Source organism: Periplaneta americana, chromosome 4 (assembly GCF_040183065.1).
Source record: "Periplaneta americana isolate PAMFEO1 chromosome 4, P.americana_PAMFEO1_priV1, whole genome shotgun sequence".
Taxonomy (NCBI): Eukaryota; Metazoa; Arthropoda; class Insecta; order Blattodea; family Blattidae; genus Periplaneta; species Periplaneta americana.
In genome coordinates, this window is record NC_091120.1 from 80,586,235 (window position 1) to 80,613,067 (window position 26,833).

Genomic DNA, 26,833 nt, shown 5'->3' on the forward strand with positions numbered 1-26,833 from the left:
GTCATAAACTTCTTTTTCTCATCGTCATGACACAAAGCATCGTCTATTTGTACTTGAATCGCTCGTGGCTTCATTTTTTTCTTGTAAGTGAGATGTGTTTGTTTTATAATTATTGGATACATACCTCATGTATCTCGGGCGGAGGAAGTATTTACATCGCGGAATTTTGGACTTAAATTGTTTTTAAAACGAAATCGTCAATCATGTACACTTCATATCTGAAATTCATTACACTTAACTTAGGATCTTTTACTATTATCATTTTAGCCATGTTGAATTAATATACCTTTTTATCATCTAATTCAGTCATATTGAGCGCGAGTATTTCTAGCCTTCAAACGAGGTGCAAGAGTGACGTAGAATACCTTTTAAGCGTGTGTCTGCATGCTATTCTAAAATTCTACGTGACTGCTGTACCTCGTTTAAAGGCTAGAATTGCCCGCTCTGAACATCCCTGATCTAACTGAACTGTTGCGAAACTCTGTGTATGTCTATACTTTGTAAGAATTGAGTCAAATCTAAGTTACCGACATTATTACCAAATCGCGAGATTGTCGTGTGCCAGGCAGTGCATTGGATTTTCAGTGCAACTTGTTTGCTTTAGCTCGGCAAAGATTAAAATGCGTGGATTTGCCATAACAACTGTTGCACTATGACAGCGACAAAATCCTGTTTATAGATCGCAGTCAATTGTCTGAATTGTATCGAAAAATATGTATTTTAACCAAGGTTACGTACACAGTACAGCAACGCATTTTCTTGACTGGAATGAAATTATTGAAGAAAAAGTCGTATTCGTTGTGTTTACGCAAGTTTCGGCAGTGTTTTCGACAACAGCGCACTGTTAAATTATTTAATAAGTGTAAATAAACAGGTTCTCGAACATTTGAAGATATATCTATGAGGAAAATGCATTACAGTGCTGTGTAACTATGGTTAAACATACGTACCTATTTCTCAATACACTTTAAACAAATGACTGAGAATGACAATGTAAAATGCCAGCAGAATTGTATCGTCGGCTTAGTGCAAAAACTGATGAGACAAAACCACGCAGTGTGTCCTTTGCCAGGCTGAAATCGTACAACTTGTCGGAAAAATCCAACGCACTAGCTACCACATGGCAACCTAGCGGCTCGGTAAGAATCTTAGGTTTGACTCGCTCTGAATAATCCACGTAAAGATTAATTTTTGGTCCTACAGAATATATGTCTTATGATAACAATGATTATTAGAGGAGAAAAATTCGCTCCGGTGCTGCACCGGGGATCGAACCCGGATCCTTGGTTCTACGTACCAAGTGCTATAACCACTGAGCTACGCCGAAGTTCAATCCACAGCACCGGATCGAATCCCTCTCCTCTAGTGTTTTTCCCTTTGTGGCCTGACTCCAAGTTCGACATATATGTTGACATATATTAAGTCAACTGCCATTATACAAGAAGCGCACTCAGCTGAGTGACTTGGTGGCCGGGATTCCCAGTAATATGTATTATTGGGCAAAGAATCGATGTAAAGATTAATTTTTAGTCCTACAGAATATATCTGTTATGGTAACAATGATTATTAAAGGAGAAACACTAGGGGAGATGGATTCGATCCTGTGCTGTGGATTGAACTTCGGAGTAGCTCAGTGGTTAGAGCACCTGATACGTAGAACTAAGGAACCGGCTTCGACCCCCGGCGCCGGAGCCAATTTTTTTCGTCTAATAATCATCGCTCTGTATAAGTTAAATTACTACAAAACAGAACATTGGTAGAAGCAAATGTTACGAACGTCAGTATGGTTTCAAATAGTAGAATCCAGGATTTTGAGAGGCCTAAGACGAGAAAAGATATTTCTTTAGAAATAGAAGGAGAAGAAATAGGTGTCGCTCGATGTGGTTAATTTTAAAATTAAGCAGAAAATCCGCAGAAGAAAGTGGAGCAAACAAAAATATGTACATGGCAGAACACCGCTTTCTAAAATAATTTTGAGTTATGCTTTCTACGGAAGAAGAACTATGAAAGAATGAGAAAGATTGAGGAATTAATGCTAAACAATAATTAGATGATGTTTATGTTTGTGATTATGAAGATGTTGAAGAAGAAATTCGTAATTTTTCTATCACATCTCTGAATTAATTGACATGTAGGTACGTGTTTCGCATCTCTAAAGGAATGTTATACCCATAAAAGATGAAGTAGACTCTATCTTACCATAAGCTCTTAGCTACACGTTACGTTTTCATAACGATTGTAGCTCTCATAGCTTAAGGCTTTACAGGATGCATTAAATACTGAACAAGATGTCGTTTGGTATTGCTGCTTTCACCCTCAGGTGCTTGTAAAATTCCTGCATGACTGCAAAGCTTTAATCGCAGATCAAACGCAACTTCTCTGAAGTTCGCACCTTTGTATCATACTTTCCTTTATGTTAAAATTAGTATCTAGTCAATTTATTTTCTAAGTTTAAAACTAACTCCACCTTAGATTGCAATACAATTTTGTTTTTCTTCACTGTAACATTGAACTGAGACCAAAAGTATTTTATTAAAATTTTCAACTAACTCCTTACGGCTATAATGAACGAGATTGATAATTTATAATGTTCACCACGGTTGAAGGTATGAGATAAGATAATTCATAGGTAAGGAAAGGGAGTATCATCATCTTGAAGATACACAACTAATTTATGTTACTTAATGTCAACCAGGTAGAGATACTATCTGATTTATATTTCACCCTGGAATATCATCATCGCGGCAATAAGCTGGCGCCTTGTTCACACAGCCCACAGTGCGTGCGAAGAGGTTGTAGCTCTTCTTTGCATGTTGCCTCTAGCAACCTAATATATCACCACGGGCTACCAAAGCGCTAAGATGATTTGGACCTGCCAGCATATGTTATTTTTATTTTTATAAGGGGACGAGAGCTACAAAAAAAGTGATAGTAAAACGCATGCATGTCTGAGTAGCTATCTATGGTATAAAATGATATAGAATGTTATCCAATATGCCCTCAAACTCACACGACACTTCATTCACCATTATTATTGTGCGAAGTATACACAAATATTGCTTGACACTTTTATTACTCGTATAATAGACCTATATATTGAAACCACTTTAGTACATTATGCAACGAGCCTATAAAGGTAGTAATTAAGACGCGAGTATGTTTATGAAATGAGCGCAAGCGAGTTTCATAATTTTCATACGAGCGTCTTAATTACCATTATAGTCAAGTTTCATACGACTTTTTATGCTCTAACTTGAAATTATTTATAAGTATTCATGTTATTCTTATCTGACTGAGGAGCGGAACTGACCTTGTGCAATACCTCGTAAATTGTGAGATGTGCATAGACGCGAAAGTATTGATTTTTTCAGAGAAACAAATTTCGAGGTTGACCTTGATATAATCTAGAGAGTAAAATAAACATTAATCTTGATATAACCTTGGAATTGAATTAGACATTGAAAAACGAGATGACAAATTCAATTTATTTGAATATTATTTACAATTAACGCTAATTATTATAGTAACAGAACTAGTTGTCTTTCGATTGCATATCCGAGAATAATCGATACTTGCGCTTTCATATTGCTACAACGGTATTTTCTGATTGGTGGAACACCTGAACTTTAATGAATAGGTGTACTTTAATGAGGTCCATTAAAGGGCTGCTACCAGATGTATAATTACTACATTTCGGCATGGTCGAGCATAAAAATTTTTTCAACATAACTACGAATATACGAGTATCATGTCAGGGCCTATATTAGGTTGATGCATATGTTAGTAAAGTTTTCATTTTCCACGGCAATGTGGCTCTTGTAAGAATTTTGTTTGGGATTTGTCACTTATTATTTTAATGCCATGGTATTGTGTCAATGAATAAGTCTTAATTTTTCCGTTTTAAGAAAGTTTGTGTTCATTGTGGGTTAAAGAAAATGGAGTGTCAAGAATTTCAAGTATACTTTTGAGTTTAACCGAAAAGTAAAGGCATAGGAGGCCGCTAGAGACATTTTTGTCCTCTAAGGAGAGAACGCCATCTAGGGGGAAAAAAGGTACGAACATGATTTTCTCGTTTCAGAGAGGGCCATTTTGACATGAATGAGATTCTCCACGTTCAGGAAGACCATCAGACGTTGATGAACAACGTTTAAACGCTTCAATTCACGACCACGTTAATCAATTTTGAAATTGGCCATTATTATGAACTGTGACGAATCAACCATTCTACGACATTATCGTAAATAATATATTTGAAAAGAATACAAAGTGAAAGGAAACGAATTACATTAATTTCATGCAAATTATAAGATCAGGTCACAACGAAAAACAATTCTGTCAAATACCGGTACATAATCTTTTTAAATGCCAGGAAGACCAAGCATTGCATTGCTGCTGACTGTGCAAATGTATAATATTCGGACGTTATGAATGTAAATTAAGATAAAAAGAACAGATAATCAAAACAAGAAGCCGCCCTATCGTCTACTTCGCACGTGCATAAGATTTTGAAAGTTTCACAAGAACAGTGCAATAAGATCAGCGCAGAAATTACAGGAAGTATTGACAGACGTCTTTGCGTTCGCTAAATTCGAATTTCGCCGCCTGTGAACAATAATATAGACAGGACAACGAATTTTCTGTTTTTTACTTGTTGACGTGGCTAATCAGAATATTTAATTTTATTATGGTGACAAGTCTATGAAACTTCAACAGTTTGTGGAGTGCTTTGGATTTTAGAACTGCTTAGCTGCAAGATATTTATTAATTTTGAATTAGTTTTTTTAACGATGCATAACAATAAATGTAGGCCTAATGTAGGCCTACTGTTTAAGCAGCGAGTTAAACGATACGCAAATTTCACAACTGATGGCGTCTTAATAGACCTATTCTTAGTAAAAAAGTCATTAGAAATAGTAAATTGCTTAAAATAAAGTTTTTTTTTTTTCAATTTTAACAATGCATATTTTGTTATTTTTAGTGCATATTTTCTGGTTTTTAAGTGCATACGAGCATGCATATTTTGCCGATTTTAGTGCATATGAATCTGCCCCATATATATCAGTCATTTGTATCTTCCACAATTCAACCCTGTCAATAGCTTTCTCGAACTTAGATAAGTAGTTGACCACTAACTAGAGATGAACCAAACTGCCGCTCTCGCTCGCTGTGTTCGTCGTACTTGTCTTTCGAGTCTCGTCCTGTCATTCTCGTGCGCTTCGAGTCTTGCTCATCATTCTCGAAATAGCATTTGGTCGGCGTGGAAAGATTTCGTAACTTTGAATAACATACATCATTAAATAAATAACATTATAAATGTTTAAATGAGACAAAAACACAAAACAAAACAGCATCATAGTTAACAAAATGTTCTGGTTCTATTATTAGATATTACCTATGGTTATATATTAAAAAATCTCAAATAAATATGCATTTCTAAGCAACATAAAACATAACGGTAAATAAAGCGTTAATATTCTTTTACTTGAGATTGTACACTTGATCAAAAACATACCGAAAAAAATCCTAGTCTTTCAATAAGATCCTAGTAAAATAAAGGTTAGGAAACGGATTATTGTACACTGAAAGGTAGAGATGATGTTACAAGTAGGCTACTTGATTGTTTATACATATATAACAGTTACCAAAACAGACAAAAGTTCAGTCTGGTATAAAGAACTGTGACGATTCAAGGCTGCCTGACGTTCGAGAGTTGACTACTCCCGAAGTCTTGATCGCTTGATTCACTCACAAGCAGTGAACGCGTCGTAGGAGATATTGTCGTGCGGGTTTTCGGCTTTGCGAGCGCTGTTAGTCTTGATTTCTCGATCGTTGTTCAACTCTACCACTAACATATTTTCAAAAAAATGTTGTGATCACACCGGTATCAAGATTTCAGAGAGAGTCCACTGCATATTTTAGTAACAAAACACTTGATTATGATATAAAAGTTGGTCATTCCTAGTTAATGAAATTGGATACAAAAATATTACACTCAATAGTCCTATTTTAAAATGCACCGACTACACACTGTCATGAAGTTCGACACATATTACTTTTTAATCAACTTCGCTGACAAGTAAGGAGATAGGATAGGTTTTTAAAACTCATGGAAACAAGTTTTACGTACGAAATATATAAACAGCAGATCTCTAATTACGTTTGTTTTTCAAATCTAGTTTCTTTATATATCTGCTATAAAACGTCGCTTGTAAACACAAAAATACTTCGACTTCGATGTATAAAAACAAGAAACTCTGTCTTTCCTTATACAGAAACTCGTGAAATTTCCTTTTCGCCAAATGGTTTAGTTCTGCGCTGCTAAAACCCATACTTTTTCCCCCCACAGCAAGACAAGATGGCGAAAAATAAATAAAAATATAAAATATAGAGTAATCAAAAGAACTACAGTAAAAAAAAAGGCTACAATTTCACGGATTCTCTTTCCACTAAGTAAAAAAATCTATTCACTATACAGTCTACGGTTTAAATGTTACACGATATTTCCAATAAAAAAAAAAAGTGGAAGAGAAAACTTGTCTCCCTATAAATTTTCGCATCTTACCTCATGTCTTGGTGATATACATGCTTCTTTAATGCAGAAGAGTTATTGAATTCGTTATTCTATTCATTTTCTGTCAGTGGAAGAAATTTATCCCTCTTGCCGAACGTCTTCAGTACGTATAAAGTTACCTGTAACAGAAGAAGACAAATATATGTAGTCATTCAGGTAGCTATTGCAGTATCGTGACGATTCAATTCAAATTTACAAAATTATGAACGGAAAATTGATGATGTTCATTCTCTTTAAGCAAGCTATGAGGCGTGACCAAATGAAACCCGTTTGATTCACCTCGCGTTTCAGTAGTCATTAACTGGTTTCATCTAGCTTGTGGCATACATTTCTTAAGTATTCTCCTTACAATAAGAACAAACCTCAGTGTCTAGTATAGGAGACTACAAGTGAAGTGTTCTATGATAACGGTTATTTGAAAGCTCCGTTTAAATGGTCTAAGTAGTAGTCATTCACTTTCTCATAGACAAAGACTGCCAATTTCAGGGAATTCATGCGTTAATTCACTCTTTATCTCCGTCTAACGAATAAGAAAAAATGAGTATTAGCCTCTGAGCACAGCAGAAGTGAAAAGTGTTAACCTGTTAAGGCCGGTCCACAATAAACCGGGAACGGAAACGACAAGAACGAGAATGGAAATGTATGTATGTACAGTATGTATGTATTTATTTACACTGCAAGTGGGCAAGCACCCGGTGGCAGTGGTATACACAATATAAACAATACACAATAAAATTACAATACACAATACAATTATACAATACACAATACGATTATATACACAATAAAATAAGAATACACAATACAATTATACAATACACAATCCAATAAGAATACACAATACAATTGAACACATAATTACAATTAATAATAACACATAAAATAACCTAATTAATAAGTGAACCTAATTTTACAATACAACCTACATATGTATAGGCCCTACATAACTTTCTCATTGGTACTGATAATAGTCTTTCATTTTACTCTTATCTCACTCACTGTAGTGGCACTATGACGCATTTCACTGACACTTTAGGACACATTTCACTGACCCTCTATAACACAATCCACTGACACTATAGAACACATTTCATTTACACTATAAATTATCACTGATCGGAACTATTCACTGCACTGTAAAACCATAACTTCACTGATTCACCACGCTTCACTGATACAACAGCTCAAATATGACAAATACTTACACCCTTATGCATACTTATAAACAGAACTAGATTTAAGCTAAACATTTCTAGCCTAAGACCCTCTTACACGCTATTTTCAAATAATTTACAATTCAAACTAAATAAATATGTCATCTTAAAAAATTAAATGTTAAATGTCACCTTAATTTTAATTTACACTTTATACACAACTTCTTAAGTTATCCTTGAATCTCCTTAAGGAAGGACAGCCCTCAAAGACCGCTGCAGGTAGTTAATTATGAATGCTTACATTTAAATACATTTATTTTAACATTATTTCCGTTCTTGTTCTCGTTGTTTCCGTTCCCGGTTTATTGTAAACCAGCCTTTAATGTGTTCTTTTTAAACGTTCGGGGAATTACAGACGATAAATTAGGTCTGAACTTAAGAATTTTATACTCAATAATCTTTAGAAATTAAAAAAAGAAACAATTGTGTGGTAGATAAAATAAAATATGAAAAATGAAGCACATGAAACCAAACTGATTGTTTATGAATTCCTTTCAAATATTTTATAAACTCATTTATTTAATTTAATATCTTTATGTGATAAACTACGATTTAAGTTAAGATCAGAGGTTAAATTTTGGGGAGAAAAAGATTCAAAATTTAGTCTTGTGTACCAAATAATTATTTGGAATTTTCTGCGTAAATTGGTAATTTATTGAAAAATTATAATTATTGTAAGTTCATTTAGTCACGTATTATTTTTTACATAACAAACTAATTTTTTATCCCGCATTATTGCATAAAAGTATCTACGAAACTATTTGGTGAAAAGGTTGTGGTTTGAAGTGTTTTGTAGCTGAATGTTTGTTTCATTAAGTTACCGGCAACATTGAAGATTATAATGGCTGACTTTGTTGTGAATTTTCAAAACAAGTATAGTATTCTGTGTTTTTAAAAATGTGAGTCTGCCTAATGTTTACTTTGTCGCTCGTTTTTCTCGAAGTTAAAAATTCACAACATATGTACTAGAGATGAAAAAGACTAACTTCCGCTCTCGCTCGCTGTGTTCGCTGCATTTGTCTTCGAGTCTCGTCTCTCGTCTCGTTATTCTCGTGCGCTTCGAGTCTCGCTCATCATTCTTGAAACAGCATTTGGTCGGCGTGGAAAGATTTCGTAACTTTGAATAACATGCATCATTGAAATAAATAATATTATAAATGTTTAAATGAGACAAAAATAAAATTCAAGTCAGCTTTAGAGGAAGCTATACCTGAAAGCCAAATCTAACAGTTATTATGTTTCAATTTAGGCCTCGTACAATCAACACAGTCGAATATGTATATAGCCCGAAAGTAAAGATATTTGTGGTGTGATAAATGATAGGATTGTCGGACCATTATTCTTCTGTGAAGCAAGAGTAAATTATACCGTGTAGCTTGACATGTTCAAACAGTTCGTGTATTCCAAATTAACTTATTTACAATGGTTCTACAATATCCATGTACATCTATGACAAGGTGAAAAAATAGACAAGTGCATTGCCTCACTTACTATACTGCACATCTTTACGCAGAACTACATGTGGGTGCAATCACCTATCGACAGGTGTATAACTTCACATAGAACTACGTGTGAAAGGTGCGATAAATGAAACAAGGAGAAGAGGAAGAATAACGGGAAGACAAGGAGAACAAAGAGAAACCAAGGGATCAGGGAAAGACAAGGAGTTCAAGGGGATTGCAAGGAGAACACGGGAATATAAGAGGAACAAGGCGAAGACAAGAAGAACTAGACGAAGACAAGGAGAAGAAGGTGAAGACAAGGAGAGCAAGGAGAACACAAGGAGAAAAAAAGAGGAAGGCAAAGAGAACAAGAGAAAGGCAATGAGAATCAGAGGAATGCAAGGAGACAAGGGGAATATAATAATAACAACAACAAAGCAAAAACAAAGACAAGGCGAAGACAAGAAGAACAAAGCAAAGATAAAAATAACAAGAAGAACAAGACGATGACAAGAAGAACAAGACAAATACAAGAAGAACAAGACGATGACAAGAACAAGACGATCACAAGAAGAACGAGACGATGACAAGAAGAACGAGACGATGACAAGGAGAACAAGAGGATGACAAGGAGAACAAGACGATGACAAGAACAAGATGACAAGAGGAACAAGACGAAGACAAGGAGAACAAGACAAATACAAGAAGAACAAGACGATGACAAGAAGAACAAGACGATTACAAGAAGAACAAGACGATGATAAGGAAAACAAGACGATTACAAGAAGAACAAGACGATGACAAGGAGAACAAGACGATGACAAGGAGAACAAGAGGATGACAAGGAGAACAAGGCGATGACAAGGAGAACAAGACGATGACAAGGAGAACAAGACGATTACAAGAAGAACAAGACGATGACAAGGAGAACAAACGATGACAAGAAGAACAAGACGATGACAAGGAGAACAAGAGGATGTTAAGGAGAACAAGACGATGACAAGAAGAACAAGACGATGACAAGAAGAATAAGACGAAGACAAGAAGAACAAGCTGACAAGAAGAACAAGACGAAGACAAGAAGAATAAGACGGTGACAAGAAGAATAAGACGATGACAAGAAGAACAAGCTGACAAGAAGAACAAGACGAAGACAAGAAGAATAAGACGGTGACAAGAAGAACAAGACGATGACAAGGAGAACAAGAAGAACAAGACGAAGACAAGAAGAACAAGACGATGATAAGGATAACAAGACGATGACAAGAAGAACAAGACGATGACAAGGAGAACAAGACGATTACAAGAAGAACAAGACGAAGACAAGAAGAACAAGACGATGATAAGGAGAACAAGACGACGACAAGAAGAACAAGACGACGACAAGAAGAACGAAGCGATGACAAGAAGAACAAGACGATGACAAGGAGAACAAGACGATGACAAGGAGGACAAGACGAAGACAAGAAGAACAAGACGACGACAAGAAGAAAAAGACGACAAGGAGAACAAGACGATGACAAGGAGAACAAGACGATGACAAGAACAAGACGATGACAAGAAGAACAAGACAAAGACAAGAAGAACAAGACGACAAGAACAAGACGACAAGAACAAGGCGATGACAAGAAGAACGATACGATGACAAGTAGAACGAGGCGATGACAAGAAGAACAAGACGATGACAAGGAGAACAATAAGAATACGAGAATAAGGAGAATAGAAGGAGAAGAACAATGTAAACACAAGGAGAATAAGAAGCATATATGAGAACAAGGGGAAGACAATGACAAGGACAGCAAGGGCAAGAGAAGGAGAAAAACGAGGCGGTTGCATTTTTATGTTACGGCCAAGTCCCAAGTTATGCCCCTCATATTTAGTGAGGAGAAAACGTACTTCTAACTAAAAATCTGAAGTTCAGTTTCAATTGCCAAATGATACAGTAGTAACTATACAAATAACGTGCACCTAAATGAAGCGAGACTGCCACTGCACAGAACGTAATACCTTATAAGCTAGTAAAGAAGTTCAGATTTTAAAGTAATACTAGACATAACACATAATGGGACACTCTGGTACTGTGATTGGTAATTCAAAAGGTTAGTGCTTGAGACAATACGAAACAAAATGCAAGAGAAGGGAGACACGCCGAAACCCTAGAGAGAAAAATTTACTATTTCCTGCCGCAAATCACACTCAACTAGACCAACGTTGGTTTTGTAGTCTGAAAAGCTATCGCTTGTGCCACAATTGTGAACTTCTTAAATTAGAATAAATTCCTTAAATTCCATTGCTTCGGATAGTACTTTCCATTACGGGTGTATTAACTACACGCAATATTTTTGTTCTGTCACGTAAAGTATGGAACAATCATGTTTAATCAGAGCGGTAAACATGACCTGGAACTGGGCGTTTGCTGGTACGATTCCAAACGCGTCCATAAATGGAAAGCAAATCTTATCAACAGATGTCCTTGCATATGTAGAAACGTGATAAAATTACTTGGCAACACGGCTGGAGAATGACCCGTCACTCTGTAAAATTAATAGTTGTGTGATTTAGAATGCAAGACCGCTGTGTTGCGATGCTACTGGCAGTGTTAAGCATGGCAACACATCACTCACTTTTCTGATGAGAGCAGATGGAGTTTGCAACAGGCATCCGTATACTCATATACAGTATGGGTGATACTGTCATGACTGCATTACCTGGAAATTTCTACCATTTTCCAAAGTATTTTTATCGTACTTAAAAGCTACTTTGAGCCGTATTCATAGACATTTTTAGCGCGGGATTTCGGTGGATGATCAACGTTTTTCGTATTCATAAACCAGTGTTAGCGATAGGATATGATTTGAATTCTGTACAAGTAACCAGTGGATAGTAGGGGCTAGCTTAGTACGCTCGTAGCGCGTGCTGCGAAATATCTATGAATAGCACCCATAGAGATTAATCACGAACGAAGCCAGGAGAATAAAACAATATAATTGTACGTATAGGTACGTGGATAGGACTTCGGATACTATCACTAATTGTGGTGATAATTCTGAATTGTCGGTCACAATTGCGCAACTGTTAATACTGTGAGGTTTGAATGGGGAAATCAAAATCGTTCCGCATAATACTACAATCTTTAGTTATTACACTATTTTATTATTTCATTTAATACTTCCTTGTTTTCCTATATAGCTATTTTTCTTTCCCTCTTCTGTAGTTATATTTCCATCTACCTTGCTCATTTCTTCTCTTTATTTGTTTCTGTCTCTTTTCCTTTCTCCTGTCTTTACTTTAAACTTCTTTCACTTTCTTTTACTCGTTAATTTTTTCTTTATACTTTCTGTTATTATTATCGACCTTCATTTTCTTGTTTCTTTCCTCCTAACCGATCTTGTTTTTTACTGTCCCTTACTCGTTTCCTTTTCTTCCGTTCTTTATCTTTTTCATTATGTTAATGATTAAATTTTCGTTATAACTTTCGCTTTTCATATTTCTTTGTCCTGTTGGGGCCCTTTCTAAACTCCTCTTTATTAATTATTTGTATCCTTTTCACATGTTCAAATCATTATGTTTAGTTTTTACAACCTACATAAATTATTTTTTAAAGTTTATTTTCTCTCTCTTAATGTATCTTTAAAAAATCCATTTGCGTTGACTGCCATTGATTTTAATTTACCATTAATATTCCATGGTTCTTACACCATGAGTTATAAACTTTTCACTACTCATTTATAAATATTGATTTTAGTTTAAATATTTTATTTATCCCATAAAACTGTGTTCCACATTGCTATTGAAGATCAAACATTACTATTTTCTCTGTTATCCCAAGATAATTTTTTCTTCTTTTGTAATGTCAACAAGAAAAGAAGAGGAAGACCTATGAAATCTAGCTGGAGGGTGTTACTGGCATAATGAAAGCGAAAGGATGGTGACTGGGAAGGTAGAAATGAATGGAGGAATAAAATTTAAAATTCATAAAAAATTGCGCATATAAAGATGTATTCACAATTTTGAAACTGTATATGTACACACATATTTCCTTTCTTTTTAACTCACTCACTCTCTCTCTCGCTCTCTCTCTCTCCTCCTTCCTCTTTTGTTAAAGTATTTCTCCTTTTCTGTGTTTCATTTATTGGTTTTTTTCTATATTTCTTTCTCCTTACAATTTCACTCTTTTACCATTTTCTGTGTTTGTGAATTGAAATTCTTTAGTTTCTTTTTCTTTTTTTCATCTTTCGCTATTTGGTTTCTTATTCGCTTTTAAATGCCTTTCTTGTGTTCTGTTTCATTGCACATATATTTCTTTCTTATTCACTTCTCTCGTGTTTCTCTCTTTCGTTCCATCATTATTTATTTTTTCGTTCTATGTACTTGTATTTATTTCCTCTTCCTTTTAATACCGGTGGTTCCTTTTTTATTCAATTTTTCTTTACTCGTTTTCTCCGTTTCATTTCTTCGTTTCTTTCTTTCTTCTATTCCAATTCTCATTTTACTCTCTTTTCCCTTTTCTTCGTCTGTATATTCAAATTCCTTCATTCCTTTACATCTTACTCTTTTGCGAATTTGATTCTTATTCGTTCTTTTCTTCATTTGTCAATGCTTTTCTTGGGTTATTTGTCCTACAAGTATACTTTCCACTCCAAAGGCCTTATTTTTTTTCAATTCTTTTCTTTCTCACCCACTTCTTACTTTATTGTTCGCTTTCCTTTCTTTCCGCCCCTCTCCTTTCTTTTCTCACAATCAGTTTTCATTTCATCTTTTTCATTTATTTCTCTCGTGCTTCTTTGTTTTATTAAATTACTTCTTCCTTTTCTTTTCTCTCTGTGTACACGTATTTATTCCTTCTTTCTCTTAATATGTTTTCTTTTATTCGCTTTTCCTTCTCTCCTTTTCTGCATTAAATTCCTTAGTTTTTTTCTTCATTCTTAATATTTTCTCCTGAGCCAATGTATTCAAATTACTTGCTTTATTTCTTACTCTTTCACTATTCCGTCTCTTACTCGTTGTTTTCTACTTGTCAATGATTTGTTTGCTTTATTATTCTTCTTTTCTTCCTTTTTTATTCTCATTTAGAATATTTCCTTATTCCCTCTTTCTTACTCTTGATTTTGTTCCCTTTTCTTTTTCCCCTCTTTGTTGACTTTCCTTTTTTATTTTTATTCATTCTTTTCTTATTCATTTACTTCTTTCGTACTTCTTTCTTTTATTCCATTACTTCTTTTTTTTCTCCTCTTGACCTTTCTCATCATTTCCCTTTTTTTCTGTTTCTTGCTTTATTCTTCAGTTCAAAGTAACGTTCGCACTCTAGAAAATTGTACAATTTTCAGACAAACCAGACATAAAACTTATAATGCCGGCACACCTTCAGTTCATTACCTGCGATCTCGAGTTCGGGCAGGGAGCTGCAATACCGGCAGGCTGTCTAACACGTGTGGGGTCCAAGTGGTTGGCAGGTCGGTCACGCCATTAATAACTGTAATGTACGTGAAGTTATTCAGCCTCTTATGGGCACTCTTACCATCTTAGGTGCGAACTACGTGCTCTCTAATTCCCCCGCATTCTGTATACAATGGATTCGCAAACAAATAAGAGGCCAGGTGAATGCCAAGTAGCGCTCTGCTGCAATGATTCTGTGGCAGTCTCCCTCACTACTCCTCCCTTGTAGCTGAATATATTATTCTTGCCGTATGCAACGTAACAACTGTTAACATTTGCGTACATGCAGGCCAACACTATCCACACAATGCCTATGGAAGGGTGCTGGGCCGTACAGTTTTGTCTCGTGTTATATGATAGTTGAGGAAGTTGATAACGTTATACTTAACGTCCATTTCAAACTAATTTGTAACGTTTCATTTAACCCCTTCAGACCTGTATTTATATTTTAAAAGAAATGAAAAAAACTGGTCACATAATCATTCTGGGGATTCAAAAATCCCAAATCAAGTCTTCACAGCAAATCAAAATTTGGAGGAAATTTTGACCCCTGGGGCCCCACAATTCTAAATTTTATTTTCAATTCAGGTATAGAAATGTTTCGAAAATTCAGGGTTTTTGAGAATAAGGTTCTTAGGAAAATATTTGGGGCTAAGGGGGATGAAGTTACAGGAGAATGGAGAAAGTTACACAACGCAGAGCTGCACGCATTGTATCCTTCACCTGACATAATTAGGAACATTAAATCCAGACGTTTGAGATGGGCAGGGCATGTAGCACGTATGGGCGAATCCAGAAATGCATATAGAGTGTTATTTGGGAGGCCAGAGGGGAGAAGACCTTTGGGGAGGCCGAGACGTAGATGGGAAGATAATATTAAGATGGATTTGAGGGAGGTGGGATATGATTGTAGGGACTGGATTGATCTTGCTCAGGATAGGAACCAATGGCGGGCTTATGTGAGGGCGGCAATGAACCTCCGGGTTCCTTAAAAGCCAGTAAGTAAGTAATGAAGCAATGGTGAAATAGCGGGTTAGTACAAAATAAATAGACGTTTTCAATGTTGCATAAAATAAAAACTGTGTGTGATGCCGATATGCATTTTGTGCTGTTAGGTTGAGGAAAAGTAGAAATTTCGACAAGACACACTGTTGATATTATTGCGTTGATTGATGTGCTGGTGCGAGCATAATAGCTAAGATGGCTATCTGTGATATCGATATGCATTTTGCGCTGTTAGGTTGAGGAACTGCCTCAACTGCATACGGAAGGGGGGAACTCCATCTTCTAACAGGATGACTGAGACAAGGGTGTTATGAATTATCTGGACGAAACAATTCTACAGCGCTGGATTGGCTGTGCAACAGACGACACCGCACTCTCGCACAGTGGCCACCAAGAAGCCCCGATCTCACACATTGTCACTTTCTTCCTTTGGGGATTTGTGAAACACAATGTTTATTTCCCCTAGTGATTTAGTCGAGTTCAACCAACGCATCACGATTGTTGTGGCTAGCGTTTATGCAGTAGCTGAGTGGTCAGACCTGCAGCCTGTCACGCAGGCTACCTATCGGGTTCGAGTCCCGGCCAGGTCTGTGATTTTTCATCCATAGTGGCATTTGTGACGGGTAAAGTAACAGTTGAGATTTTTCTAGGGATTTCCCCGCTTCTCTATATTAGCCATCTACATCATTCCATCAACTTCATTTCGTCATCATTCCATAGTATTCCCCAAAAGCCGACTGGAGACGCACGGAGGGGGTTGACCTAGCGATGAGTGGGGTTGCCTGCTCGAAACCTGGGTACGTAGTGCACCTTAATAAAAGTCAGCCGGTGTGGGTTGAGAATGCGCCTAGCTTGAGGGTTAGCGAAATATATAGAATGGGTCGTAGTGCCCCCTCCGAAATTCAATTAAATTCAAAACCTCATGCAGTTTCTAAGCGTTGCTTCTAAGCCTTAGGAATCACAAGTCTAGCACATGAAGGAATGCTCAAAAGTCCTTTTCTAAACAAAATCACCGTAAAAGACTAATTTACATATGGCAGCTTCTATAGGAAAGAAACTCGCTGCAATATTAATTATAATATCATAAATATTAAGTCTAGATACAGTTCCGAAGTACTGAGAATGTTAGAGCTAAATCCAGCGCACAATGAAATGTTAAAAATGTCTTTTTTTAAATACAATAACTGTGAAAGTCTTAAATCTCATATCATCAGCTTCTATAGGGAGAAAATTCACCACAATATTAGTTATAATAATAATAATAATAATAATAATAATAATAATTTATTTAATCTGACAGGATTAAGGCCATAAGGCCTTCTCTTCCATCCTACCAGATAGCACATATAAATACAAAAAAGAAATACAAACACTGATGAAAATGATACAAATTAAGTTAAAGCCCTATAGAGGGTCAACAGAGTCAAAAGTACATTATAGTGCTCTCATCGAGCTAATACAACGAAAAGAAAGAAAACAGAGATAGCAATGATGTTATTGATAACTGACAATAATAATAATAATAATAATAATAATAATAATAATAATAATAATAATAATAATAATAATAGTAGCAATAATAATAATAATAATAATAATAATAATAATAATAATAATAAATACATTACATATTAATTTTCAATTTTACAACAGCATAGTTACAATATTTACTATATGTCATGGGTTAAGGTGAAGTTGCGCAACCTGACATGTGTTCAACAAACAATTCCACGAACTAGAATGTGATTTTTTAATTTAAATTTGAATTTTGATATTGTCCGACAGTCTCTGACGTGGTCAGAGAGAGAATTCCAGAGACGTGGAATAGATATGCTGAAAGATGATGAGTAGAAGGATGTTCTGTGCAGAGGAATAGAGAGAAGGTACATGTTCCGGGTTCGAGGTAGTGAAAGGTAAACAAAACGAGATGCTAGGTAAGAGGGTGTGGAGGTGTGGATGATTTTAAATAGTAATAAGAGAGAGTTGAAGAATCTTCTTTCTTTAAGTGGGCTCCAAGACAACAATTCTAGTGACGGTGTTACATGATCGAATTTTCTAATGTTACAAACGAAACGAACGCAGATATTGTGAACACGCTGTAGTCTATGGGCAAGATCAGTATTTAGATTCGTGAATAAAGAATCGCAATAATCGAAGTGGGGCATCACTAAAGTTTGGATCAGGTTCTTTTTAAGGCTGAGAGGTAAAACATTGGTTAAATGTTTGAGGGAATGAATTATGGAAAAAGTTTTCTTAAATATGTAGGTCACTTGACTTTGAAAATTTAAATTTGAATCTAAATATACCCCTAAATTTTTTACTGTCTTACTATATGTAATTGTAGTATTATTTATTTTTGTATTTGATACAGTGGCTAGATCTATTTTGTTTAATGCTCGTTGGTGGCCCATTATTATAGCTTGTGATTTGTCTGGGTTTAGTCTGAGTCCAAATTTTTGCGCCCATTGAGCTACAGATGCTAGATCTTCATTAATTCTGGTCACAGAGTCATTGATTGTACAAGTTCGGGAATGAATGTAAAGTTGTAAGTCGTCGTTATATTAGGTACCATGAATATTAGACCTACATGCAGTTACGAAGCACTGAGAATGTTAAATCCACCACAGGATGGAATGCCAAAGAGTCCTTATCTGAACAAAATAACAGTGAAACTCTTAAATCTTATATCATCCGTTTCAATAGGAAGGAAACTCACCACAATATTAGTTATATTAGGTATCATGAATATTAGACCTACATGCAGTTACGAAGCACTGAGAATGTTAAGTCCACCACAGGATGGAATGCCAAAGAGTCCTTATCTGAACAAAATAACAGTGAAACTCTTAAATCTTATATCATCCGTTTCAATAGGAAGGAAACTCACCACAATATTAGTTATATTAGGTACCATGAATATTAGACCTACATGCAGTTACGAAGCACTGAGAATGTTAAATCCACCACAGGATGGAATGCCAAAGAGTCCTTATCTGAACAAAATAACAGTGAAACTCTTAAATCTTATATCATCCGTTTCAATAGGAAGGAAACTCACCACAATATTAGTTATATTAGGTACCATGAATATTAGACCTACATGCAGTTACGAAGCACTGAGAATGTTAAGTCCACCACAGGATGGAATGCCAAAGAGTCCTTATCTGAACAAAATAACAGTGAAACTCTTAAATCTTATATCATCCGTTTCAATAGGAAGGAAACTCACCACAATATTAGTTATATTAGGTACCATGAATATTAGACCTACATGCAGTTACGAAGCACTGAGAATGTTAAATCCACCACAGGATGGAATGCCAAAGAGTCCTTATCTGAACAAAATAACAGTGAAACTCTTAAATCTTATATCATCCGTTTCAATAGGAAGGAAACTCACCACAATATTAGTTATATTAGGTACCATGAATATTAGACCTACATGCAGTTACGAAGCACTGAGAATGTTAAATCCACCACAGGATGGAATGCCAAAGAGTCCTTATCTGAACAAAATAACAGTGAAACTCTTAAATCTTATATCATCCGTTTCAATAGGAAGGAAACTCACCACAATATTAGTTATATTAGGTATCATGAATATTAGACCTACATGCAGTTACGAAGCACTGAGAATGTTAAATCCACCACAGGATGGAATGCCAAAGAGTCCTTATCTGAACAAAATAACAGTGAAACTCTTAAATCTTATATCATCCGTTTCAATAGGAAGGAAACTCACCACAATATTAGTTATATTAGGTACCATGAATATTAGACCTACATGCAGTTACGAAGCACTGAGAATGTTAAATCCACCACAGGATGGAATGCCAAAGAGTCCTTATCTGAACAAAATAACAGTGAAACTCTTAAATCTTATATCATCCGTTTCAATAGGAAGGAAACTCACCACAATATTAGTTATATTAGGTATCATGAATATTAGACCTACATGCAGTTACGAAGAGCTGAGAATGTTAAGTCCACCACAGGATGGAATGTCCAAGGGTTCTTTTCTGAACAAAATAACTGTTAAAGTCTTAAATATCATAACATCAGCTTCTTTGGAAGAAATCTTACAGCTGTTTATCAACTGTTCAGACCTGTCTACGGATCCGAACCCCACAAGTGATACCAAAATGACACCACTCATGAGGCAAATGGCCTGGAGATAATGGGATAGGGTGGCCAGCTCCTTTCCCCCTTCATTGCATACATCGCCGTTTAGATACATATTACACTAATCAGACATCAGATGTACTCTTACACAAACAATTATTGTTCTTCCTCTGACACAAATCCTCAATTGACATGTACTGCCTGATAATAGATGTACATATCAGCCTGAATCTCAATCAGAGGTAAATCTCATAGTAATGTTGCTATTTTACCCTTAAGATGAAATTTAGGTACATGCAGTTCCGAAACACATGGAGAAATATTCAATGTCTGCTTCTGAAGACAATCACAATTACAGTTTTAAGTGACTCTTCAATTTTTGCACTGTCAAAACTTTGAGATCTTCGTTCAAGTTATCAAAGTATCGTGATTTCAGACGAACTAACATTCTCCTACTATCTGACATTTTTTCACAGCTCTCTTAGTCAATCTCCCATCCTACATCTCACATATTTTTAATTGGTTATTTAACGACGCTGTATCAAATACTAGGCTATATAGTGTCGATGGGATTGATGATAGCGAGATGGTATTCGGAGGGATGAGTCCGAAGATTCGCCATAGATTACCTCACATTCGCCATACGTTTGAGGAGAACCTTGAAAAAAACACAGGTAATCAGTCTAAGCGGGAATCGAATCTGCGCCCGAGAGCAACTCCGGATCGGCAGCAAGCGCATTAGCCGACTGAGCTCCGCCGGTGGCACATAATATGTTCAATCTATTTAAGTCGTCTGGCTTTCATTCTTTCTACAGCATCAGGCTCTTGAAATTTATCATAAATGATAACGCAATAGCCTCAATTTTTAAGAACTTCATCTATTGACGAGTACTGGGGTATTTCGAGTAAACTTCCACAGCGGAGGTTCAATGTTCTGCTGAGAGTTGAAGGATTTACAGAGCAATGTGATTATGCACGACAAATCAAATAATTCTGTGTTAACGTGTGTAGGAGCATTTACATCTGCCCGACACCACGCCGGCCTCCACCCAGACTTGGCTGCATGTACTATGGATATCGGCCGCAAGAATCTGCGAGCCACGAGCCGGACAGGAAGAGCGGCGTAAGTCCCACGCGCTCCTGTTGGATAATTGCTCTTCTTTGTAGTACAATACCAACGGTGGCAAAACTTAGGAAAAGCCGATCTTGAATTGTGAATCCTGTCATCCTAGTCCCAAGAAACTACGCAGTGAGAAAAGATTAATGTTCTCCATTTTTAAAAGGAGTTGTGAAAGAGACCGCTGCAAAATCTTGTATACATCCGCCATATAAGCGTGTCAGAGAACGTCTGGTATTTAATATTACCCTTCATTCTTTAAAAGGATCTACCGATATTTCTGTTTTAATGTTCAACAGCTGCTTACAAAATCGATAAGGTGATAGAAGCTTTGTTTTAATAAGAACTATGCACGCTCAAAGATGTAGATTGCTTGAAGTTAGAACCTTGCTTTTACAAATGGCTTTTAAGAAACCCGGAGGTTCATTGCCGCCCTCACATAAGCCCCTATCCTGAGCAAGATTAATCCTGTCCCTACCATCATATCCCACGTCCCTCAAATCCATTTTAATATTATCCTCCCAACTATGTTTCGGCCTTCGCAAAAGTCTTTTCCCCTCAGGTCTTTCAATTATCACTCTATAAGTATGTATGGATTCACCCATACGTGATGCATGCCTTGCTCATCTCAAACGTTTTGATTTAATGTTCCTAATTATGCTAGGTGAAGATTACAATGCGTGCAGTTCTGCGTTGTGTAACTTTCTCCATTCTCCTGTAACTTCATCCCTCTTAGCCCCAAATATTTTCCTAAGCACTTTATTCTCAAACACCCTTAATCTCTGTTCCTCTCTCAAAGTGAGAGTCTAAGTTTCACAACCATAGAGAACAACTGTTTTATAAATTATAACTTTCAGATTTTTTGACAGCAGACTAGATGACAAAAGCTTTTCAACCGAATAATAACACGCATTTCCCATATTTATTCTGTGTTCAATTTCCTCTCCAGTATCATTTATATTTGTTCCTGTTGCTCCAAGATATTTGAATTTTTCCACCTCTTCGAAGGATAAATCTCCAATTTTTGTTTCCATTTCGTACAATATTCTCGTCACGAGACACAATCATATACTTTGTCTTTTCGGGATTTACTTGCTTCAAGTAAAGTCTTCGTGTTTTCCTTAATCGTTTGTGGATTTTCTCCTAACATATTCACGTCATCCGCATAGACAAGAAGCTGATGTAATTCCAAACCCTGTCTGTCATCCTGAACTTTCCTAATGGCATATTTCAGAGCGAAGTTAAAAAGTAAAGGTGATAGTGCATCTCCTTCCTTTGGCCCGCAGTGAATTGGAAAAGCATCAGATAGAAACTGGCCTATGCGGACTCTGCTGTAAGTTTCACTGAGACACATTTTAATTAATCAAACTAGTTTCTTAGGAATACCAAATTCAATAAGAATATTATATAAAACTTCTCTCTTAACTGAGTCATATGTCTTTTTGGTCCACACCTGTGGAGTAACGGTTAGCGTGTCTGGTCGCGAAACCAGGTGGACAGGGTTCGATTCCCGGTCGGGGCAAGTTACCTGGTTGAGGTTTTTCCGGGGTTTTCCCTCAACCCAATGTCAGCAAATGCTGGGTAACTTTCGGTGCTGGATCCCGGACTCATTTCACCGGCATTATCACCTTCATCTCATTCAGAAGCTAAATAACCTAAGATGTTGATAAAGCGTCGTAAACTAACCTACTAAAATAAAATAAAAAATTTTAATGTATTTTTTAAATCTATGAATAACTGATGTATTGTACCTTTATACTCCCATACTAGAGAAATTAACCTATTAAAACCTAGTTTATTGAAGCTTTCATACCGAATTCCAACACAATTTGAATATGTTTTGTACAACTGCTGTTAGAGAATTGCTTAGCGAACGCCTTATAGTGGACAGCTAGGTGGGAGGTCTACATTTCGCCATGTGAGCTGTACTGCCGCTCGTAATCAAGTGGGCATATCCTGTGCGTTACAAATACAATCTGACAGCACTTGAAGAAACCACCAACGACTGCGGTCTGAGACAAAGATTACGGTTACTGCTCTAATACAGCATTAAACAATGGAAATTAAAGCCAGCGAATATCAATCCTACTGGCCGATATATCCACTGCGAACTATAAAACAATTTAATGAAGTTCATGTCATTAGTCATCCTGTGCTATTATATTAGTGTTTTGACTTATTAAAAGGAGTGAAGGGTGTTTACAAATGAGGTGCTACATACGTAGAGCATTTTAATTTAAAATTGTGAAAATAAGCAACGATGTGACAGAATATATTTGTCCAATTGGAAATGACATACAATAAAGAATTCTGACAGAGTTAATTGGAATAAACTTAAGGGGATTCTGAAGAAAACATGTGGATTGGAAATAGAGGAGGCTTTCTGTAACCTTTACATAGGGTAATTCACTTACGGTGCTTATTTCCGAAGACATTCTGAGCAAAAAATATCATATAAACATGTGTCCTAATCTCAATTTATTCAGAATTACAACTAATTTGAAGTTGTTTGTAAAATACCATTATTCTTTACTTTTAAGGGTAAAAGAATATTAGAGATAAAGAATGAACTATTCAGTAGTACCATTTCTTTAATGAGCTGTATTCTGAAGCTAATGATGTGTTGTGAATTCCAGATTTTTTTTTTATTTTTAACCACAAATTTACATTTTTCTTATGCATTTATCACAACAATTGTCACAAATCACGCCACTCTTGGGACATTGCTTAAAATGTCTTCGGAAATAAGCTCCGTAACTGACGATAAATTCTCGTAAATCACACTGCATATGAATCAACAACACAACGTCAGGATAGGATCAGAAATATCAGAGGATAGTGAAGTAGGGAGAGGAATACGACAAAGATGTCCTTTATCACTCACCTTGTTTATCTACTCCTACGTGGAGGATCTAGTGAAGAACTGTTTCCAGAACATGAAAAGGGTGATAGTAGGAGAAGGAAGAATAAAGTGCATAAGATTTGCTGATAATATTGCAATGTTAGCAGAAGAGGAGATGATACTGAATAATATCGTCCACACCTGTGGAGTAACGGTTAGCGCGTCTAGCCGCGAAACCAAGTGGCCCGGGTTCGATTCCCGGTCGGGGCAAGTTACCTGGTTGAGGTTTTTTCCGGGGTTTTCCCTCAACCCAATATGAGCAAATTCTGGTAACTTTCGGTGTTGGACCCCGGACTCTTTTCACCGGCATTATCACTTACATCTTATTCAGACGCTAAATAACCTAAGTTGTTAATAAAGCGTCGTAAAATAACCTACTAAAAAAAACGAATAATATCCTACTAGAGCTAAATGACAGCTGCGACAAGTATGGGATGAAGACAAATGCAAACAAGACGAAGAGTATAGTCATCGAAAGAAAAATTAATAAGATAAACGTGCGGATTCGGAATAAGACAGTACATTGGATTTAAATCTGACGATCGGGCAGGCCATTCAATACGTTCCCCTCGACCAATCCATCTTTGGGGAAAACGGCGATTCAAACGACGACGAACTTTAAAACTAAACTGAGCTGGAGCGCTATCATGCAGGTACTACATTCAGCGAATAATGTCCAGAGGTACACCATCCATTAAATGGTGCGGTTCGTTTCTGAGAAATCGCCGTTATATCACTCCTGTGAGATGTAGCCTAAGAGATAGGGACTAATAAGATGACAAAGTAAAACAAATCTCATAGCCTGCTCTAAATAAAAAGTTACAATAGGTCTATGAGAACAGTTTGAGTTGATTACTCTTCAGGAGTCAATGTAAGAACAAACGTCTTACAGACTCTAAATGTAAGGATTTTCAGGACCGTGTTTATTTGAAAATTGTTCAGTGTTGTTTTGTTAGGAACAGGACATCAAAATAATGGACACCAATTTGCATACACTTCGTATATGAATTATTACAGCCATCTAAAATTTTTTAGAAGTACAAAGCACAATTAATTAGTGAATCTTACTATTCCAGAAGGAAATTATTTCCATTCTGAAAATATTTGAGGCGCCTGAGTTTCGTACTAAATCATGAACAATCACCGAACGTTTCACTCCCTATGGAACAGGTTTCAACCGGTTAACAAACACTCCCTCCAGAACAGATTCTTCAATTGAGAAGTAGGTCCTTTATGAAATCAATCATTGTCAAGCAGAACTCTGAAATGCAAATTGATCTAAAGGCCGCATGCATATCGCGTGGCGCCAAATATAAATTGATTTCTGCATGAAGAAAGAACACCGTAGAAAATTAGCGATCAATCAGACTTTAATTAACCATTATATGTCTTACATGAAACACGAGTCTGCTGGAAAGATTTGCATAGTCTGGTGGACTACATGAGAAACTGACAGTTACGTCTGAAATTTAATTTGTTATTTATTTACTTATGTAGGTAGACTTCATTATTCATTCAATAATTTGCTTATTTACTATTTATTAGGCTTTCAGCACTCCTATGTTACTCAAAAAATTGTGCTTCCTCCTATAAATCCCGTGATCGTGGCTTCGATTCACGGCACGAATAGGATAAGACTCGCCTTTCTTTCACGGAGACTGGAAGTATGTTTCTCGTACAGTTGTCATCCTACTTGCTTTGTAGTATTTTATTTAAAGATGCCTTCAACTGTGGATTTTATTCACCGTCGATTTCATTTTCGTGTCATTTATTAGATTCCATAGACCTAACATCAACATTGTAGTTTTAAGATCCGTAAAAAGTAAGAAATTATAGCCTACAATAACATACTCACATATTGACACACAGTAAGCAAATTAATTCAACGTATGTGCATAGAAGAGATGAGTATGGATAAATGTTATTAATTCTGTTTCTACTTCTTTCCCTTCACCCTTCCAAGCTTTAAAAAAATTAGGCAGTGCATTGAGACCGTAATACATGAATTAGAGATGAACAAAACTAACCACCGCTCTCGCTCGCTGTGTTCGTTGCATTTGTCTTTCGAGTCTCGTCTCGTCATTCTCGTGCGCTTCGAGTCTCTCTCATCATTCCCGAAATAGCATTTAGTCGGCGTGGAAATATTTCGTAACTTTAAGTAACATACATCATTGAAATAAATAACATTATAAATGTTTAAATGAGACAAAAAGACAAAACGGAAGAGTATCTTAGTTATCAAAACGTTCTGGTGCTATTATATGATTTTACATATGGTTATATAAATAAAAAAAATTCTCAAATAAATTTTCATTTCTAAGAAACATAAAACGTAACGTTAATATCTTGTTACTTGAAATTGCACACTTGATCTCAAACATATGAAAAGAAAGTTCCTAGCCTTTTAAGAAGGGTCTAGTAATTTAATAAAGATTGGGGAACGGATTATTATACATTATTATACATTAAAAGGTAGAGATAGGCTACTTGATTGTTTATACATATATAAGTTGCCAAAGTAGACAAAAGTTCAGTCAGGTATAAACAACTGTGGCGATTCAAGGATGCTTGACGTTCGGGACTTCGGGAGTGATCAATCTCGGCGTCTCGAAACACTCAAAAGCTGTTTTTACATCAATGACGTGACGTACAGAACATTGTCGTGCAGGTTTTCGGCTTTGCGGGCACTGTTAGTCTTGCTTTCTCGATCGTAGTTCATTTCTAACATGAATAGCTCAGACTAAGGGAGGGCAGATGGAGAGCTTATTTGTGTCTTGCATTACAATCATGAATGTATGAATGTTGTGATTAGTACTAAATGTATCTTAATTCACATTTGAAGGGTCTTTATATCATCAAACTGTTTTCAGAATATGGTAGAAGTGATAGTAGGAGGAAGAAGACTAAAGTGCATAAGATTTGCTGATGATATGGCGTTCTTAGCAGCAGAGGAGATGATACTAAAGTATATACTACAGGAGCTAAATGGCAGCTGTGAGCAGTATGGGATGAAGATAAGTGCAA

General features: G+C 36.1%; 1 protein-coding gene across 1 annotated transcript in view; it reads right to left on the minus strand.

Annotated features, from left to right (window-relative positions):
* Positions 1-6,575: 6,575 nt before the first annotated feature.
* Positions 6,576-26,833, minus strand: part of LOC138697982 (uncharacterized) — a 706,355-nt gene continuing 686,097 nt past the window's right edge. Inside the window, exon 3 of the mRNA XM_069823618.1 lies at positions 6,576-6,690. Coding sequence (XP_069679719.1) covers positions 6,622-6,690 — 69 coding nt within the window. The 3' untranslated portion in view covers positions 6,576-6,621. The remainder of the gene's footprint in view (positions 6,691-26,833) is intronic.